The sequence below is a fragment of the Micrasema longulum genome, unplaced genomic scaffold (genome assembly GCF_059751315.1).
Source record: "Micrasema longulum isolate JH-2025_06_02 unplaced genomic scaffold, ASM5975131v1 h1tg000024l, whole genome shotgun sequence".
Lineage (NCBI taxonomy): Eukaryota > Metazoa > Arthropoda > Insecta > Trichoptera > Brachycentridae > Micrasema > Micrasema longulum.
In genome coordinates this window covers 1012727-1034394 of record NW_028277232.1, presented here as the reverse complement: position 1 = coordinate 1034394, position 21668 = coordinate 1012727, and the positions used below count along the sequence as shown (strand labels likewise).

The 21668-nt window shown below is 30.9% G+C and overlaps 2 protein-coding genes across 2 annotated transcripts; one reads left to right on the top strand and one right to left on the bottom strand.

The window, feature by feature from the left end:
• Positions 1-2511: 2511 nt before the first annotated feature.
• Gp93 (heat shock protein 90 Gp93) lies at positions 2512-20617 on the top strand. Its single transcript, XM_088223639.1, has 13 exons — positions 2512-2678; positions 2801-2899; positions 10521-10681; positions 10765-11007; positions 11690-11892; positions 12241-12528; positions 12763-12952; positions 15040-15278; positions 16054-16222; positions 17135-17291; positions 17437-17662; positions 18746-18889; positions 19746-20617. Exons 1-13 carry the CDS (start codon positions 2633-2635, stop codon positions 19930-19932), a joined length of 2352 nt encoding a protein of 783 aa, XP_088079765.1. The 5' UTR covers positions 2512-2632; the 3' UTR covers positions 19933-20617.
• LOC148285565 (uncharacterized) lies at positions 5119-9032 on the bottom strand. The gene is made up of 3 exons (XM_088223664.1): positions 8736-9032; positions 6882-7038; positions 5119-5410 (listed from the first exon to the last, which is right to left on the bottom strand). Exons 1-3 carry the CDS (start codon positions 8929-8931, stop codon positions 5248-5250), a joined length of 516 nt encoding a protein of 171 aa, XP_088079790.1. The 5' UTR covers positions 8932-9032; the 3' UTR covers positions 5119-5247.
• Positions 20618-21668: the final 1051 nt, after the last annotated feature.

Genomic DNA, 21668 nt, shown 5'->3' with positions numbered 1-21668 from the left:
AAACAATTTACAATGCTAATATTGATGGATGCGGAAATAGAAGAAGATCGAGAAAGACATGGTATGACCAAATTCAACAAATACACGATGATGGACATGCTAAAAGTCAGAATAATTAGCGAGCGTGCATGAGAAGATGTATGAATGTAGAGAAAGCGAGATCTATATGCAAAGAATGAGTGATGTGGCGTTCTATTCTCTCTGATTACCCTTACGGGGAAACGGCGTGACGGTTTGTTTTGTTTGTTTTTTTTTTATCAATAATTGTATTAGTCCAAATTAGATATGTACGTATAAATTATTATTTTTGTGTTTCTGTTTACAAAAATAATGATGACAGAGAATTTCGATAAATAGGTATTCAAACATTGTTTTCCTTTCACTGTCTTGCAGATGCCTCCCCGATGCTGTGCGAAAAAAATAACTGCATGTCAGACCTTTTGTTAGAGTGGACAAAATCGACATTTCGCTTTACCGTTTTCCGTACCTACCTCAAAACTGAACCGATTTTGTTATTTTTTTAGACAAAGTGTCAGAATAAATTTTTCTGTATCGGTATGTTTTGCGTTTTTAAAAGTAATATTTGTATACCGTGCGCCCAAAGACAGCAGATAAAACTGTGCTTTTTTACGGGTTTGAATGGTTCTCGTTCCCTTAATAAATCATTATTTTAAAAACAAAACAATATTGAGACGCGCCAATTGTAAATATCTATAATGTGTAAAAAAGAGCTCTGCGCTGTTTTGGACATGTAGAGCGAATGGACAACGAAAGAACGGCTAAAAATATTTACAATGCGAATGTTCGTGGATGCAAAAATAAAGAAAGACCGAGAAAGACATGGCATGATCAAATCAAGGTGGATATGGCAAAAGTCAGAATAATTGACGCGCGTGCATGAGAAGATCTATGAATGTAGAGGAAGCTAGATCTGAATGCAAATATAGAGTGATGTGGGGTTTTATCCTCTCTCCATACTCTTGCGGAGAAACGGCATGATAGTTTGTTGTTGTTATTGAAAAAAAAAACATTACTCTAATACCATAATTCAGAGAGGAAATACGTGAATCCAATTGTATGAAGAAAAGTCGGACCGCGTTTCCTTTTAAGGTTATACATAACTAAGCATACTTTCAAAACTTTACCAAAAAATCTTGAGTAAAAACCGTTCGGGTTGTTACTTTTCAAGTAAGGTAAGTAGGTACCCAGGTACTTGCTTATGATTGAATTCTAAATCTAAAAATAATACCTACATATTCAAATATTTCATTTTACTGTAAGTTTCTATTTTCTGTTAAATAGGCACTATCAGGTTTTGGTGGGTTTTTCTGTTAGTGCCTATTTCAATTTATGTTGAAATTTTTATTAGTTTTGATATGTGTTTATTATTACAATTGATATTTCAATGTTATTCTTGTACTTATATTTTTCTTGTCTTTTGTTTGTATCTATATTGTTATTCCTGTCTGTTTATGTTATTCTTATGTTTATAAATGTAACTTGTTTTTGGCCGATGTTATCAAGTTTTGGTAGTAGGCCCAAATAAAGAAAAAAAAATAGTAAAAGGTACTTAAGTATTTGTTTATTTTTGAATTCCAAAACATAAAATAATATATTATTTTCAAATAAAGAATTCTTTTAGCAAATGTCAAACTCTGCTCACGGATGCACTTTAGTCGTAATAGTTCTACATTATCTCTGCTTTAGTCAGGAATGCGATTTTCAAAAATGTATAGAATGTCAGTTGATACTATTTAAGTATAACCTTATACATCTAAGAGTATAACCAAAAATCCAGTAAAAAGAAATAAATTTGTAAAAATTATAAGGAATTCACTGAAATAATCTGACTGGGATCCATACAAAAACGAATGTTGTTAGTAAACATTCAAAAACAAACTTTTTTTACACACAAAAAAATAACATCCATTTATTTTTTTAACCCTAGTGATGGATAAAAAAATATTTACGCTACTAACTTTTTTTGTACTTTATAAATTGAAGATTTTATGAGCTATTCACCTTCTCGCGGCAAAGATGTACATTTATCTGAAAATCGCACGTAAATCGGTCCGGTAGTTATTCAGTCTACCGAGGACAACCATTCGAACATATATATATATATATATAGATTATTGTGTTCAAACTACAATGGCATTATTTATATTCCAGCTGTTGAAAATGTGAGCAATAAAATGCTTGTTATTGCACATAAAGATTTTTTGTTTCTGTGTATTCATTGTTTTTTAATATTTCGTAGAGGTTGTGGTCGTTATTAAAATGCCCATAGACCACTCATTTATAGAGGAACCCAGAATCTATGCCTAGGCAGAGAGAGATAATAACTCTATGGTTCTTTTTGAAGACACTTCAACCAATGAGCTGAAGCCATTTGTAAATGAAGCAAATGTTGTTAGACGATTGGCAGAATATCATGCGTGGTTTTACTCAATTGGACCAATCGAAGCAAACTGATCATTATATTTGTTGAGCTGAGCCGATTGTCACTTTGTGAGTGTGAATGTCTAACTGGTGACAATCAGCTACTATTTTTTTCGGCTAAGCGGGGTTCGCCGGAATTTAGTTATTCATTAATATTGTTAATAAAAAAGTTTCTTTTTTACTGCGCATAATGAGGAATAGATTATATTGCCTATTAGGCTTGTTTATTATTGCCGGTGAGTTGTTAGTTTTAGGGTTATGTGAAAATGTTACACGTATTCATTTCTAATAATCGGTTTGTGTATTTTCTGGTAGTTTGTGATAATATTTATAAGTAAAAGCCATTCTCTTGTTTTAGGGTGTTGCTATGCTGACGATGCCAGTCTGCCGATGGGTGAAGGAACTGTTGAAACAGTAGACATTGACATAGGGTCCTCCAGAGATGGTTCCAGAACAGGTTTGCATATTTACAAATAAAATCGTTTAAATTCACTGTCCATGCATTGTGACGAAGCTTCTAAATGTTTGTTTATTTAAAAATAAATATATATTAGTTATTTTCATTCTAGAATTCATGTGCAAAACGAGCATATTTCTTGATATCTTAGCATTTTACAGTAGACCCTCGACTTTCGCATATAATTGGTTCCCGAAAATGTGTGCGAATGTTGGAAAGTTGAGAGATGTAAACAATATCCTGTATTTTGAAAAATGTATTTATCAATAATTCATTTTAAATATTTATCAATTTACATAGTCAAGTCAATGAGGCGTGTTTAAGTACTTTCAGGTGGTTTCTTTATAAATTTGTCAACAGGTAGTTGAATATCAGCCTTTTTTTCCTTTTCTTGATTAGGAGTTCTATAACACGCTGTCTTTCTCAATCGCCCTGCGTTCTTAAGACATACATTCTTCATTGGGATCACATTCTTCCTTGATAGTAAAAAATGTGTTGTCAATCCATGATGACAAAGATCTTTCCATTTCATCTATCACTATACCGTGTCTTTCGGAAACAATCTTTGAAGATATAATATATGTTTCCACAAATTTGGACCTATTCTTTAATTTTTTTTCTTCAAAATCGAACATATCGTAAACCTGTTTATGTCGTATTAACAGCCGATCGAAGCAAATTATTCACTGCTATCAAAAAGTCTAATTATTTCCAACTTTGCTTAATTGAAAAAAAAGTGCGAAATAGTGAATTGTGCGAAAGCAGAATGTGCGAAAGTCGAGGGCCTCCTGTATTTAATAGATTCCACTCAAACGTGTGATAAAAAAAAAACTATTTCTATTGAGCTTTTATTGATTACCTACTATGATGTAAATGAAAATATTACTTGTTGAAATCCCATTTATGGATTCTTTGTCTAAAATAGCTTGTTTTAACCATCTGGAGCGTTTTAGCTAGCGTCTAATTCTAGTTAATTTACTTCTATTTAGAGTTTATCTTCAGTAAGTATATGAAAACAGAGATACCATATTAATTTTGTGAACACAAGGTGTACTTCTCTGATTGCAATGCTTCTTCCGTCTTTACATTTGTACAACAATCCCGATCAACATTGACAGCTCTAATTCTGTCTGCTACTGAACTTCACCTGGCTAGCTGCAGTTACTGGAAAGCCTGTCGCGGTCCCGATCTGGTCAGTTCAGCATGTTGGTGGTCTTTCTATCCCTCTTCTTCCCGCCACTTTGCCAACCGGCACGAGACTAGATACCTCTCCGAGTCAGGTGTCTAAAGAACTGAAGGGTGCACTTTTAGCAGATAGTGAAGAGTCTGTCTTTTGGTCAGACCTCCTTCAGAATTCAGGAATTCGTACATCTGGCTCCAAAGAATTTGGTATATGCTGTCAGCACCACGTCTCAAAATCGTCTAATCTTCTTCTATCTGCTGCTTTTATAGTCCATGTCTTAGCAAAATACTAGGGTTTTGAATAGCCAAATTTTTGCTATGTTATTTTGCTTTAAATATAGCATTTTTGTGCCAACTTTTAATCTCAAGGAGTCGTCATCTTCATAATAATTAGCTGTCTCTGTTTGGTTAGTGAATCTGACAAAAATATATCAGTTTAGATAACTCTCCCAACCTATTCATTTCGAAGACCGCATTCAGTTTACTAAATATTTGGCTTTTGGTGGGTACCTCTAAATGATGTTTCAATACTTAGAGGGAATAAGTAGAAATAAAAATTTCTACTATAAATATAGAAAGCGAGAGATATTAAGTGCTAGTATGAAGTTTAAAAGCATTGTGTGAATATAAAAACATTTATCCGCTAAAAATATCTTCTAAAAACTTAATTTGGGCCATGAAAGAGAGTAACTCCTCTCCATGCTGAGATTTTATGGTTGGGATTTTAACTTTCTGTAATAGATGATGGCATTATTTTACCAGTTGATGGATCTAAATGACGTTTTCATGAATAATTCTACCGTATATTATGGTTGTATACGATCTCGGGCAGTTAGAGATATTGCCCCTTTAAGAAATCCTGGAAGAAATCATACAAAAATTGACCTTTTCCATTATTAGTGCTCAACACATACGACAGATGGCACTACTAAATTATGAACTTATGTGGTTGAAATAAAAAAAATTGTTTGCATATTAAATTTACTATTTATTTTTTGTAAATTATATTGCACCCGCAGTGTCTCACCCGCAGTGTTACATTTTTGAAAATGACATTAATTTTGACATCTATATTTATAATGTATAAGAGATCTCACATTTTTGTGTGTGTTTTACATACATGTACAACAGTATTAAGGAATTTTGTACCAATTTAAAATTGATGACTATTTGGATTTGGCTTTTGGTATCATAGCAATAGTATCGCGTGAATCATTTGCAAGAATTAATATTCTGTATCTAACCATTGGTGAACTATTAATGCCAAAATAAAATTTTCTTTCCTCTGGACACTTCTCAGTAAATTTCACATTGTGATACCACCCATACCTGTAAATAATTTGGCACAGAATTATAGATTATTATTCAGGTAGTTTTGTTCCAGTTATTGTCTCAACGTAAAGAAAATAATCAGTTGTCATTCCTTTTCTGCACCTAATTATGCATAGGGCACTGCATTGGTACACCAATTGCAACGTATCTTGACCATTTTTGTTACATGAAGGTAAGATGATCAGTTTTACACTTCAGGTACCAGTCCGGGGACTCTAAAATATTGTATTGTAAAAACACCCTTTTAAATAAATATTTGTTGTCAACCGTGTTGGGAATCGAACCCGAGACCTATTGCATAGTAGGCGAACCCGCTGACCACCACACCACGAGGCCGACAATTATATTATTAGGTTAATCTTATATTTATACACATAGACAATTATATTAAAATTATATATTCATTACCGAAATGAAATATTACATTCATTTGAAAATAATAAACATTTATTTAATTTTGTTTTTTATTTATCTCTAAATATCTTTAATCCTATTTTCTATTTGTTATTGTTCTTAAAATTTTTTTTTTTTTTTAAATAAATTTTTTAGTAAAATTTCTATGCAATTTTCACAAACAAAATTTAAGATGTACATTGAATAATTAAGGTAGTAATTAATTGTCAAATGTATTTATTTATAAATGATTTTATTTTAAATTACAAAATATTTTTAAAAATCTATGAAATGAATGAGTCGGTGTAATGGTCAGCGCGTTTGCCTACCATGCAAGAGGTCTCAGGTTTGATTCTCGACATGGTTGATATGAACTATTGATTTAAAACAGTGTTTTTACACTGGAATATTTCATAGTCCCTCTACTGGTACCCGAAACGTAAGACAGATCATCTTACCTTAATGTAACAAAAATGATCAAGATATGCTGCGATTGGTGTACCAATGCAGTGCCCTATACACCATTAGATGTGGAAAGGGAATGCTGATGATGATGATGACGACAAAATTGATTGAAAATGTATTTATCACCAAGTAAACTCTTTTTGCATTTGATATTTGTCTTTTTAAAAAACTTTTTAAATCAGAAAATGTACAGTTCAGGCTGGCTTTCTATATTTTTATAAATTTATAACATACAGACGTTTGAACATAGGCATAATGAAGAGCTTGTAAAGTGTTAACCTTAATCTAAATGTTCCCTATCTCTGTTGTAATATACACAAAAAAAAAATCTATCCCACCGAACTAATAATTATTAATTCGATCACATTTCTTATGTAAATAGTACATTATAATAAAAACCAATAATATTTCTAGGTTTAAAAAGTATGGAAATTTTTTCACTTTAGTTTGTGAAAATGAGAGCCAGGGATTAAGGATCACAAAGGTGTTTCTGTAAAACCACAATTTCAATGTCACATTGTGATCATTTCTAAAAGCAGACAATTTTTTTATTGCAATAATCGAGTCTTTGTGAACCTGATTTCCTAAATATGTAACATGTTTATCTTACTTATGACTTTCTAGTTTCGGTAGAACCAATTTCTGCCGTGGTCCCTGAGTAAATAAATTGTCTATCTTGGTTTTAATATTATTTATTTCTATTTTTCTTCCTGGGGTATTTTCGGATTCAATTAGTGTTGTGTAAAATTTGGGTGTTAATCTCGGCACTGAAAGTAATAACACAGTGAGCGGAGTCGGCGAATTAATATGTATTAAAATAGATATTAATCAAACCCAGCAATAAAGATGTCAATATTTTGAGTATGTCTAAATCTTTGTAGACTATTACTGGAATTTAAGGGCGCGAAAACAAGGTATTCTGTGGGCGTAACTACTGGCATATAGAATCAGAAATTTGAAAAAAAGAAAGCTTAAAAAAAAAGTATAGGTACAAACTATTATTTCTATATATATGTAATACATGAACACAGATAATCATATCTAAATATGGTCAAAAATGCTTTAGCAGTAGGCACAATTAAAAGTCTTTGAAGACGAGCTGTATGTATGCAACTCAGCAGGACTTTAATTTAAGAATATTTTGTAAATATTTTTGAAAAATAAATAAAATAAAAATGTTTACTTCAAAGTTGTTCTTAAAGCCAATATTTTTTTTAATTTAAAATATGTATTTGTTGTCATGTACTTAAATATAGTTAATGTTCATTGATTTTGCCAGGGGCGATTTTCTTAAAAAATTGTATGGATGATCTGATATTTACTGTCGAATGCAAACTTAGTCTTTAAAAATTTAGTTTGAGATAAACATGGGAGCCGGACAGGCATCATTTTGCTTGACGTACTCCTATTATGTTTACTTACGAAAAACTTATTTTTGTGCATGGAATAAAATACCTTACTCGTGTGTGGTCGCTAATTTGAGAAGGCAATTATGCTTAGCTTAGCATTAGCTCTCCATTTAAGTTCTTTTTACAAATTGTTAAGAAAATAGTTTAAATATGAATAAGTCATTTTATTTATTTTTTCCTCATCTAATCTAACTCGCAACTAGATTGCACCCAACCACTTGAATTTATATATGAATTTTTTACATTATATTTTTAAGGATGAATTATTAAGTAGTGCGTCAGATTCAGGATCGGAGGGCTGGAGTTTGAATTATATCTAGTTTAGTTGATAACATTTTTTGGGTATGTCGTAATATCACAAATGCTATTTTAATAAAAATAAAGCTATTTCTTCATGGTTAATTTCTTGATTATGATTATGGTTGATTATAAGCTGTATTAATAAATAATTTTTTCCAAGAAAATGCTACGCCCATTGCTATTATGAATTTCAATATTTGAATCATCATAATAAAATCCTAATCGCACCTGATGGTGCATAAGGCGCTGCATTGGAAAAGTACACGCAGTGTATCTCAACCTTGTGTTATAGAAAGGTAAGGTTGTTAGTATTACGCTTCAAGTGCAGATTCAAGAACAGTGAAATATTGGAGCTGCAAACCACCTAATAAACAAATATTTCATGTTGACCGTCCCAGGAATCGAAACCAGGACTTCATGCATGGTAGGCAGACACGCCTACCACTACACTACTAGGCAGAATTTTCTCCACTTGAATTCCTTTTTCACGATTTTTACCCAAGAGTAGAAATCAAGTTGAAACCACTTGTCCTGGATTCCGGCTGTATTTTCCACAGAGAACTGTATTCTTCATTCGCCCATACACAGACAAATATTAGAAAACCTAATTATTGTTACTGCATGTATTCAAATATAAATAATAAAATAAAAACTTATTAATAGAGTGTATAGTTATAAAGTGTAATAAATAGTTATTCGAAGTATGACTTTAATAGGTACTAATTACCCGACTCAGTGGTTAATAATGAACTCACGTAAACCCAGTGGTTTAAGCGAAGAAACAGTTGATCTTCCCAGGTCGTGTTCCGTTCCGAACCTTAGTTTGAAGGGTTTCCTGTGTAATGGACCATCCACAGCGGATCCATTAGTTGCTTTACTTTGCCCACTCCTGGTAACAGCTGTTGCTATGTGTATTGCACTATTGGCTACACTACTTCCTTCTGATTCCATACCTACCTTACTTTATATCTTTAATATTTAACTAAATTTTATATCTTATTAAAATAAGTCACTATTTTGGTACATGCCACCTTAATATGTTTGATCAATAATGTCACATGTCTCAAATGTTAAATCACTACATATTTCATAAATGCCATCAATTTTGTTATTTAATGAACATCAATTGTTGTGAATGCTGTTTTGGAAATATTTGATGCGCAAAATGTATTTTTGTTTATATTTTTAATGCTAGTACAGATTTCAAAACATTCAATGAAATATTTTAACATTACTTATTACCAGTTGGTAATATAAAACATTATTGATTGAATTATTTTGTTGGTATTAATATTACCTACATATTTATAAATTATATGTACATACTAAATAATTTATGTATATTTAGTATGTACTTTATTATTATTTACAGTGCTTTAGAATGTTTAACCTTATGTTAATGCGTTAGTGCCTGTCCATGAATCGAGTAAATATACTAATTTTGTTTGTGTTAGTATGCACACTATAATGATTTATATGAAAACTTATTGTTACCCACACATAGAGCAGGGGTTATTTACTGTACATAATATATTATAAATAAAAGGCATGTGTGTAAATTGACACAATATTCAAGTACTCTTTTATATATGTAATGCACATTTTTTGTGTATCACATGTATATTTTTAAAAAACAATTGGAAATCAGCATAATCAGACACTTACATAGTATCATAAACATAAACCGATCCCAACACCCAGAAGCATCGGCAATAAGCTAGTCCCCCTTTTGGATTGTATTACTTAGGTTTTTATTTCGAAAATTAAGTTTTTAAACAATTGAAGAGTTTTTGCTCAATTGTTGACAGTATTTTTGTTCGGTATGTCCGAGAAGAAGCTCGTTATAAAAGTGAATAAATGTATGGAGAAAACCACAAACTAAAATGTCAACTAATAATTCCTCATTATATCTGAGATCTCGCTATTTCTGTGATCATTATAACGAAGTTCAACTGTATATTAAAAGCTTATGATTTATGCTGGCCATTAAACTAGGTAATTTTTCAGACACTTAAGTAATAATTTGTTGTTTCTGAATACGTAAAATATTTATTGATTTATACTTTATTAAGTTAGTTCATAACATCTTAAGAACCAATATAAACTTTTAATAACATTACAATTTTTATCAAAATTTCTCAAAAACAAAATTTTTCAAATCAAATATAAATATTTAAATCTTTTCTATCTCTTTTATTTCTTCGGGTAACTCCATTATACAACTTTAATCCCCTGTAAAATGAGTTTTGAGATTCTGTTTTTATCCTCATATCTATAAATTTAATCTTATCTTTTTTATACCTAGTTTCATATGTATGACATTGTTGGTTAAATTTGATTACTTTTTTAATCAATTTATTCCCTTAATTATTTTATTTATAAAAATTACTACGTTATACTTTATTTGACGCTTTACTGTGAGCAATCCAATTTCTTCAAAATAAGTTTGTTTAAAGTATGTCCAGCGTTTAGTCCGAATCGATAAAAACATATTTTTTTACAGTAATCCTTTCTTAAAAATAAATAACTTTTGATTTTAGATGCTGAAGTGGTATCGCGTGAGGAAGAAGCAATTAAGATAGACGGGTTAAACGTGGCACAGATGAAAGAGCTAAGGGACAAGGCTGAAAAGTTTGCTTTCCAAGCTGAAGTCAATCGCATGATGAAACTTATTATCAACTCGTTGTATAGAAACAAAGAGGTTTGAAATATAACATTCGTTTTTAATGAATTAAAAATGAAAAAAATATTTTTTCTACTTCTTGTGTTCCATTTTCTTTACAGATTTTCCTCAGAGAGTTGATTTCTAATGCTTCAGACGCCTTGGACAAGATCCGATTACTGTCTCTTACATTATCATCCGTGTTAGATTCCAATCCAGATATGAACATTAAAATCAAAGCAGATAAGGATGGCAAGACTCTTCATATAATTGATTCTGGTTTGGGTATGACCAAACAAGATCTCATCAATAACCTCGGTACAATTGCTAAGTCTGGAACGGCCGATTTCCTTGCCAAGATGCAGGTAATGTTGTACTATTTTTCGATCTCATTAATTAAAATGGAGCTTAAAAATTATAAACGGAACATGGCTATTATTTAATGCACCTTTATGAAAATATTAATATTTGTATCATTTTATTTTATTTGGAAAATCGACAGTTTTATATAACATATACAGAGTGAAAATGTCCTAACAAGACGAAACGCGTCACAATATACCCTTTGTATATTTTATAAAAAATAAAGTAGAATTATAATCCAATAAACTTGTTTTACTTTGGATACATTACCAAATTAAATATGGAATTCTACTAATTGTCTGCATATACAATAAATATACAGGTGTTCTTTAAACCCTGTCACATCCGAAACCACGATGATCAGTATGAGCAAGAAGACATATTGGCACATTAAAATAAATTTTTAGAACAACTAAAATCTTAAATTAAATATTAAAAAAAAAAACAAATGGTTGCTTACTTCTGCAGGAGAGAAACGAGGAGGGGGCAGGGGGAGTCTGATACACCATCAACCGTCCCCCTTTACTTCTCCCCTGCAGAAGTTAGCAAACATTTGTTTTTTTTTTCATATTTTATTTTTTTGAATTTACTTTGTTCTAAATATTTTTTTAAATATTTTGTAATCTTGTATTTTTTACATAATGATCCCCATTTTGCAAAACTCAAATGTTCCTTTACTTTTAGGATTCATCTAACAAGAATGAAATGAATGACATGATTGGCCAGTTCGGAGTTGGCTTCTATTCGGCGTTCTTGGTGGCTGACCGCGTTACTGTCACCACTAAGCACAATGACGATGTCCAGTATATCTGGGAGTCCGACGCGGCACAGTTCTCCATTGCAGAAGACCCTCGAGGAAACACTTTGCAAAGAGGAACACAGATCAGGCGAGACAGACAATTTGTATACTATCGATATTAAAAAATTAAACAAATTACCCAGATCACAGATTTGAACCACAGACCTTTGAGCCGTGAGTCTGAGACACTAGCCACGGGACCACAACCCGATTTTTTAAAAATTATGTAACTCCTTCCAAGCTAACTATGTAAACTATTTTGAAAGTAATTTTGTTTTGTTTCTCATTATATAAATTGTATGTCCCACCCCAAAAAGATATTTCAAATTTAAGATGTATTAACCTCTTTTTAACTGCAGAAATAAAATTAATAGTAAAAATATAATAAACTAACAGTAATTAAAATTTCAATATGGTATTTATTTTCATTTTCTAGTCTGCACTTGAAGGATGAAGCACTGGACTTTTTGGAACTTGACACAGTCCGAAACCTGATTAAGAAGTATTCTCAATTCATCAACTTCCCCATCTATCTATGGGCTTCAAAATCCATTGAAGTAGAAGAATCAGTTGAGGATGAAGTAAAACCCATTACGGAATCAGAAGATGAGGATGCGCAAGTTGAAGAAGATTCTACTGATGACAAACCAAAAACTAAAAAGGTGGAGAAGACAGTTTGGAATTGGGAACCTATTAATGATAGTAAACCAATTTGGACAAGGAAGTGAGTTTGCTTTGCGTGCTTATTATCATTGCAAATAAATTATTCACTTTTTATATTTTTTAGTTTGCAAATCAGTTAGAAAAATATTTAAGTTGCACATATGTCAATATTTTGGTTTTAAATTCATTATTTATATTTATGCAAAATCCAATTAAAATCCCTTTTTTGCTAATGCGCCGGAAAGAGTGTTTGTGAATCTTGTTTTTTTTTCAATTTAAAAATGTTAAATTTCAGACCTGCTGAGATTGAAGAAGCCGAATATAACTCATTCTACCAATCCTTAACTAAGGATAAAGATGACCCATTGTGTAACGTACATTTTATAGCCGAGGGAGAGGTCACATTCAAAAGCCTTCTGTTTGTTCCCAAGGTACAGCCCGGTGAAGGATTCAACCGTTACGGAACTAAGACAGATAATATCAAAGTTTGTATTTCACTTGTTTTATTTGTAATAATTAAGAAAACAAATTTTCATAAAAAGATAATGTTATCATAGGCACTTAAGCTGACTAAATGTTTGGCTAGAATGCTGCACATTTTAATATTGACATTTTTCTTTCTTTTATCCTTTGACTTCCAAATAGTATTGTCTATTTAAAAACAAAATGCTTTATTAATATAAATTTAACAACATTAAATATCAGTTAAAAGTGCATTTTGTAGAGAAAAGGCACTAATTTTTATCTATAAAGGTAGGTATTGGCTACTAAAGCGTAAGACTGATTATCTTATATTTATGTAACAGATAAAATATCGAGCCATAATCGGCAGAACAACGTAAGCGACAAATAGTGAATTGTACAGATGGTTTATTTTTATTTTTGTTCCTTATAAAAATAATTTGGTAAATAGGGTTTATAATGGTTGGTTACTGCCAAAACTGAAATGACAGCCAAATTGTTTAAATACCTCCCACTTCTAAGATAGTGGCGGTAACACTGTTTTGCCTATTACTCTGACAGGTTTATTTTTAAACTTATATATATACTTAAATATATAAAACTTATTTTATTTGTTGGTTGGAAGAAATTACCATTTGGCAATAAGCCCGCCAATGTACAAATAACATTATGTACAAAAAGTTAAATAAATTTTTAAAAAATTGGCGGCGAGCTAGCGTAACCGCCTACATTGCCATCAGTTACATTGTTTTGCTTAGCTTAAAAATAATATGTCAACAAGTTAAAGCGCTAAATGACACATATTTTTTTTTAAGAGTGGAATGATGCGGAGTAATATAAAGAAAACTTTAATTGGCCTATAATTTTGGTTTATTTGTAAATATTGTATTTTTTGTTGTTGCAATGGTTGTGGTTTTCTTTTAATAAATAAAAATAAATATCCTTAAATGTGGCAGGTGAATTTCATAGAGCTATGGTGATTTTAACACTTGTGCAGGGGGCAATAAGGAACACTTTTCCTTTAAAAAATGCAATTCGCCAAAAGTGTCACTTACGTTGTTCTGCCAATTATGGCTCGATATACTACAATTAAAAGTAGTTATGCAGAAAGCAGCTAGCCATAGAAAAGTGAAACTGAGATAATAGCACTTTTTTGAAAATAGGTAATAATTCAATCTACACAACAGTTAAAATGTTTTTTACTTGGACAAATTATAAATAATACAAAAAAGAATTTGACCACGTATTTGACCAGTTTTAATGATTTTTAAAGTCTGGCTGATCACACAACCTGAGATGTGTATTTTACAGAAAACAGCCAGTCCTAGTAAAACTCTGATGCATGTTGTGTCATTATGTATCAAACATATTATTTTACAATAAAATATACAAAAAGAACTTTGTTTTTCACCACCTATTTTTTTTCAAAGCTCTAGAAGCTTCTTTACCAAAGTGCTGAACTAAAAAGTGCTTCAAATATAAAATTTATTTTATATTTATATCAGTGTACTTAATTGTAAAGAATCAATTAATTTGATGACAAATTAAAAAATAATATGTTAAAAGGGTTTTGGTGATTTTTTAAGTCTGGCTGATCACAACCTAAAATGAGCATTTTGCAGAAAACAGCCAGATCTAATATTGAATGAAACCTCATTCAAACTTTGGATGTATGTGGTGACATGTATTTACTACATGTATTTTTAAATTAACGAATTTATAAAATTAAAATACTTACGTATTTATTTTAAGAGAATTAAATTTCTGGTGGTATTAATCTTCCCACCAGCATCTATACCGTAAGATTTTTCTAGTGCTGTCGGTGTTGTCTGCAAATTAAGAAATGCCATTTTTGTGAACAACACTATTTTCAGAAGGTGATTATTACAGATTTTTGTATGAAAGCAGCCTGGCTGTTTTTAACAGAACGCAGAATTGACCTTACTGCACCAATAATAACTCCAATATCTCATTTTTTCAAAATTGTAGGCTGGCTGCTTACCAATAAGTTGCATATTTATAGCCATAAAAATGCCTTTAAATCCTATGAAAAAGTTTTCCATTGTTTGATATGCAATTAGTTTATATATATTTTTTTTGTACATTACAGCTGTATGTGAGGCGTGTGTTCATTACGGACGAATTTAATGACATGATGCCCAGCTATCTTTCCTTCATCCAAGGAGTTGTGGATTCTGATGACCTTCCCCTTAATGTCTCCCGTGAGACTCTTCAGCAGCATAAGTTAATCAAGGTGATTAAGAAAAAACTAGTACGGAAGGCGCTCGACATGCTTAAAAAACTAAGCCCTGAAGATTATGAAAAGTTTTGGAAAGAATTCTCTACTAAGTAAGTCAAGACTTAACTATTACTTTGATGATGATTTTTGCAGAATCGGAAAGTCAACATATAATTTAAACAATTAAAGTTAGTTTATGAAGCAGAATTATGAATTTTATGTGTTATTTTTAATCTTTAATTTGTAATAATGATTTGATTAGAGCTTTTATAAGATGTTATTAAATAGGACGTTAATAATTAATAAAAGTACCATAATATGTACAAAATAAAAATATATTTTTTAAATCTGTTTTAAAAAAGAGTTCCTGAGCTGAGATTTAATCTCTCAGTAGCATGATATACAGTTGCCTGCCGGCAGATTTGACACTTAAAATCGTGCTGGCGCTGGTTATAGTAGAGGCAGTAGAGTGATTGGGATATCATTCGACTTGAGTGTGGCAGATTTTTTTTACTAATCATGAGTCCGTGGACAGGAGTTCACCGGGCTTTGGTGGTTTTCGCAAACATGACCAATGTGGCAAGGCAACATTTTTGTTCTCCTTTTGATATTCAACGTTTTCGGCGTATATTCCAACAATATAATATTTTGCTCTGTCAGAATTTTTAAAATCGATTTAGCCATATAGCATTGTGCCCCATGTTACATAAAGGTTTTTTTTTATCACCTTGGCATTAACTTTTTTAAGTGTCAAATCTGCTGGTGGACACATGTATTTAAATTTTTTATGCCTTTTCTAACAACCACAAATCCTATCAAGTGATTTAGATGAAAGCCAAAATTCCTATAAGTTTTTATTTATCATTCTTGAAACTTTATTTTTAGTATCAAGTTGGGAATAATGGAAGATCCGTCTAACCGAACACGTCTTGCCAAGTTACTCCGCTTCTTCTCATCCAATGGTGACAAGATGACGTTCCTCTCTGACTATGTGACCCGTATGAAGTCTAAACAGGACAAGATCTATTACATTGCTGGAGCCAACAAAGCAGAGGTTTGTAATTGCTCGCAAGTAAAAAGTACAGGCGTGTTTAGTACAATTTCAGTAAATTTTTAATCTGGTCTGGAGTAGACCAGTCTGACAATGTCAGTCATGACAAAACCCGGTCACTGGTAAAAATTATAAATTAAAATGAAGAGAAACTACAGTAATACCACCCGTTTTATGTTTTTCAAGGGAACTATTAAACAGGTGTAAAACTGAGGCAAAAATGGAGTAACACAAAAATTAAATCAATTTGCTAGACTATTATATAACAGAAAAACTTAAGAAATTGGGATTGTTAATATTTTTACCAATTTTTGATAATTGATTTCATCAAAAATATTTTTTCAATCAATATTAGATAATCTTTTTTTTTTTTAAATATTATTATTTAATTTTAACTTATAAAATTTATTTTGTCCAAGTTAAGAAAACTAAAATAAAATTTTGAATTTGCATAAAATATGTACTTTTTTAAAATTAATTTTTCCCGTAAATGTTGGGAAATTTTATTTACATGGTATCACTTTTTTTTCTATGGCATCACTAAAAAAAACTGTCACTGTAGATTACTGCAAAACTGTTTCACACTTTTATAGCTTTTTAAACTGCTACATTTTTAGACTTTATGCATTGCAATTTATTGATTTGAAGACTTTGTTGTTCCTAAATGTGTGGCATTTTTCTTCAAAAACTAACCCCGAACATGAATAAAAGTGGCACCTGAACGTTTTGGTGTAAAAAATGGAAAAATGTGTAAATGAGGAATTTAAAACGAGGTTTTACTGTATGTATATATTTTTATTATTATAATTAAAATGCAGTTCCAAATGTCAGTAGAAAAACTCAATCTTTTAAATTTGTAATACACAGCAAAACAAGTTGATAAAAAGATTCTGATTTAAATGTCTTTTTTTGCAGGTGGCCAAGTCACCGTTTGTAGAACGTCTCTTGAAAGCCGGTTATGAAGTCCTTTATTTAGTAGAGGCCGTAGATGAGTACGCCATCTCCGCTCTACCAGAGTTTGAAGGAAAAAAATTCCAGAATGTTGCCAAAGAAGGATTCTCACTTGCTGAAAGTAAGTAAATATTATGTATCTATTTTGTTTACATTTATATCTCATTAGTTACATTATATATCCTAAAATACGTATTACTAAAAAAATATTTTATTCTAATGAAGTGTTTTTTGTTGCTAAATTAGTTTTGTTTTAACATTGTCAGGTGAAACCCAGAAGGAGATGATTGATACCTTTAAGAAAACGTACGAACCTCTATTAAACTGGTTGGGAGACATTGCCTTGAAGGATCAGATCACTAAGGCTTTGGTCTCCGAGCGACTCAGCTCGTCTCCTTGTGCTCTGGTGGCCAGTATGTTCGGCTGGACCGGGAACATGGAACGTCTTGCCATGTCTAATGCTCACCAGAAAAGCGATGATGCTCAGAGAAGGTAATACACAAATATCCATAGTGTTAATAATTTGATTTATTTTCACTACAACAGGCCAGGAGGCCCGATTATAGTGGTGAATGCACAGTACATCAAGGCTTGAGAAAAATCACATTTAATTTTGGTATTCTCATCAGGATTCGAACCCAGAACCTTCCGTGTGTGAGATAAGTGTCTTGACCACTACACCACAGAGGCTGCCTTCAAAAAAATAATATATTTTTTATTTAGGATTTCACTAATGTAAAAGAAGCAACCCCTTAAGGGGATTTTCAAAAACATGGTGGGATATAAAAAAAAATTCTGTGTAATATGATTAAAACCTATTTTGTTCAATTACATTTTGTAATATGTATTTAACCCTTTATAGGACACATATTTTGTGTTAATTTACATCTTGCAATCCTAATAAAATATGTTATTTTTAAGACAATAATACTCTTCCATTTGAAAAAGCTGCGTGGCAGGCTGAGTCTTGTGACATAAGACTTATTAATATGAAATATTAGAAAATAAATACCTCAATTCTGGTGGTATATTTATGTACCTACCTGTTTTAGGTGTCCTATAAAGGGTAAATAAAAATATATAAAAATATTACATTAAACACAATATTTTTAAATATGTATGGTATTTATTATAAAATAGTGTTTCTTGTTAGTGTTACTACGTTTTCCCCTATTTAAAGAACACAACTACTCAAGAAATATTAAATGGATTATAGATATTATTAAAATAACAAAAGGTATAATAAGTCAAAAGTTTTGTATCACCATAGTTGTGTTCTTTAAATATAGCTAAAAATAGTAACATTAATAACAAAGGTTTTATTTCTTAATAATAAAAATGAAGTATTAAGAAATACAATCAATAAAATGATGCTATTTTTCATATTACCTTTTAATTAAAAATTTTTAGATTAAAATAAATGTATGTGTCCCTTCCCATTACTATACACGGGAATTATTTTTAGAATTATTTATAAGATTTTTTGAACCAAAAACATGTTTTTCTGTTTTATTTTATTAAAGTGCATACATACTGTGCAATACAAAAGGAATTGATATAATGAATATTTTGCAGTTACTATTTGAACCAAAAGAAATCTCTGGAAATCAACCCTCGCCATCCACTCATCAAGGAGTTGCTGAGAAGAGTAAATGATAATCCCGAAGATTCCAAAGCGAAGGAAATTGCCAGCATGATGTACCAGACTGCAATACTCAGGTGCGATGATCTTATTGAACCTTTAATGTAAAGTGCATCTTTCGTCACTTGGCGTTCGCTGGTGTTTTACCTTTGTACTAGGAATTGTCTGTCTCTTTGTCTATTGGTTAGTGTATTTTGCCTACCATGTAAGAGGTGTCGAGTTCGATTCCCGACAACGTTGACACGAAGCATTTATTTTCTTAAGTGTTTTTATGCAGCAATATTGTATAGTCCCTGGACTGCCACCAAAGAGGGTGGTTTAAATTTTTAACTGATAATTTTAGATAATTATCGAGATACACTGTGATTCGTGTATCAATACAGTGGTCCTAAGCATGAAGTCCAGATAATGGAATGATGATGGTGACTAGGAAACACTTGAAACTAATTTGTAATATTTCTCTTAGTATTTACATATACACAAAGATTTGGATAAATTCAGATTATTATTGTCAAATGAATTCTTTCTTTACTTGCTGCATCTATACATTTTTAGATTTGCAGTTTTTAAGCCAGCAGTTTTCCCACACTGTTTTCCTACTACTTTTCGATTTTTTAAATTAGATATTAAATCTTTTAAATTGGAGATCTAATTAGAACATTTATATTTCATATCAGAGTGTGTACATACACAGTCAAAACATGTAAAAAATATATTTTGTATTGATTTTAGTATATAAGCATTCCGACTTAACACGGAATTTTCTAGCAAGTTTGGACATAAAAATGAATAATTGTGCAATAATGGAATTGTGTATTGTGTGTGTCTATTAATATTTGAGCTGTTTGCAACTACATACTAAATATGTAGATACTAACTATGCATGACACGACACTGTAAAAATAGAGACAGTAAAAAATGTATTCATTCCAGATCTGGTTACATGTTACAAGAGACTGCACAATTTGCCTTCTCTGTGGAGCAAATGATGCGCCAAACGCTAGGTATTTCACTGGATGAAATGCCAGAGGATGAAGACTTCTCCGCCAGCCAAGAAGATAGCTCTAATGAACATTCGCAAGAAGATGAAATTGATGCAGAGGATCACGACGAGCTTTGAAAAATTGTGACCTAAAGACACCTCAGTGCTGTGGACAAGAATATATTAGTGAATTAAATAATAATTTCAAGTGAAATTCCAATTTAAGTTCACCTACATTTGACTGATTTTGTGTTAATCCAATCGTAAAGTTAGTTTACATACATGATCTTCATTCTGGAAGTAGAACTCTTCTATGAACTTTTAGGGCTCGGAGGATAAATCACCGTCATTCGAATTTTTAAAAGAAAATATTGCCCATTTCAATTATTTACATTTAAGGAAAGTACATGCTGCATAAATTTTTGGTGAAATAGTATAGTGCGATTGTTCTAGATCATTAATTTATCTCTAAAGGATGTTTTCGTTTGACCAATTTCAATCTGAAAGTTTGTTGGTATTTTTTGTAACACAGTTTTCACATAAATATTGTCAAATTCTCTTAATTCTCAAACCGGTGAACATTTTACTGTAAAAATACATGCCCGTGTATTTGTTAATGTTAACTACCTGCATATTTATTATATCGACATTTCTATTTATAGGTATATAATTTATTTTGGAAATCAATATTTAATCTAAAAATAATAGAGCCATCATGATATAATCTAATTCGTACGTACTGTTTAACTTAAGTCTGAATGTCACAAATGTTGACAAAATGTCAATAAATTAGTTACGTACAAATAAAAACAAATAAGATACATATAAATTATATTTATTTAAGAACCTCTGCATATTCATCTAAATATATAAAAATGAATTGCCGTGTTGTGTCTCACAAAAACTCGATAATGCCTTGACAGATTTACATGTGATTTTTTGCAAAATTTTCTAATTTACGTCCACAAGGTTTACAAACATCTTCAATATATTGAGTAGAAAAAAAGTCAGAAGCATATATGTGGTTTCATCAATTTTCCAGGATTTCATTTGTCTAAAATGCACATATTGAAAAATTCAGATGTTGTTTTTTAGTATATTAAAAAAGTTTGTATTGTAACATTTACAATCGACAATTATTTTTAATGGATACTAAATTGAATAATTTCCTTACAATTTTTATATATTAGGTTATTTTTAATGGATTTTTAGTAATGCCTTAATAATTTTAACTGACTTGATACCTTTTTGAAAAACGGATTCTTACATGAAATGCACCACTGTACGTAAGTAGACCAGAGTTTTTTTTCCCCCCTTTATTAGGGCCTTCTACCAAAACTTGATAACATCGGCCAAAAACAAGTTACATGAATAAACATAAGAACAACATAAACAGAAAGGAATAACAATATAGATACAAACAATAGGCAACAAAAATAAAAGTAAAAGAATGACATCAAAATATCAATTGTAATAATAAACACATAACCAAACCAACAAAAATTTCAACATAAATTAAAATAGGCACTAACAGAAAAACCCACCAAAACCTGATAGTGCCTATTTAACAGAAAAGAAGAGTTTGATAGTTGCAAAAATATTTTTATATTTAAAACAATTAATTGATGTTTTGGAATTCACAACAAGTACCTAGGTACCTACTTTAATTAATTAATTATATATTAATATTTTTTGGTCAGTCTCGATAAATTAAATTGTTTTTTTTTAAGAAATGAAAGTATGACTAAATGAAAAATCATGGTGAACGGAGTTATACTAAAGCAGGTAGAGGAATTTGTATATCTGGGAAGTATGTTTACTAGGGATGGAATGATTGAGAAATATATTGAAAGAAGGGCGAGTGCTGGGAACAG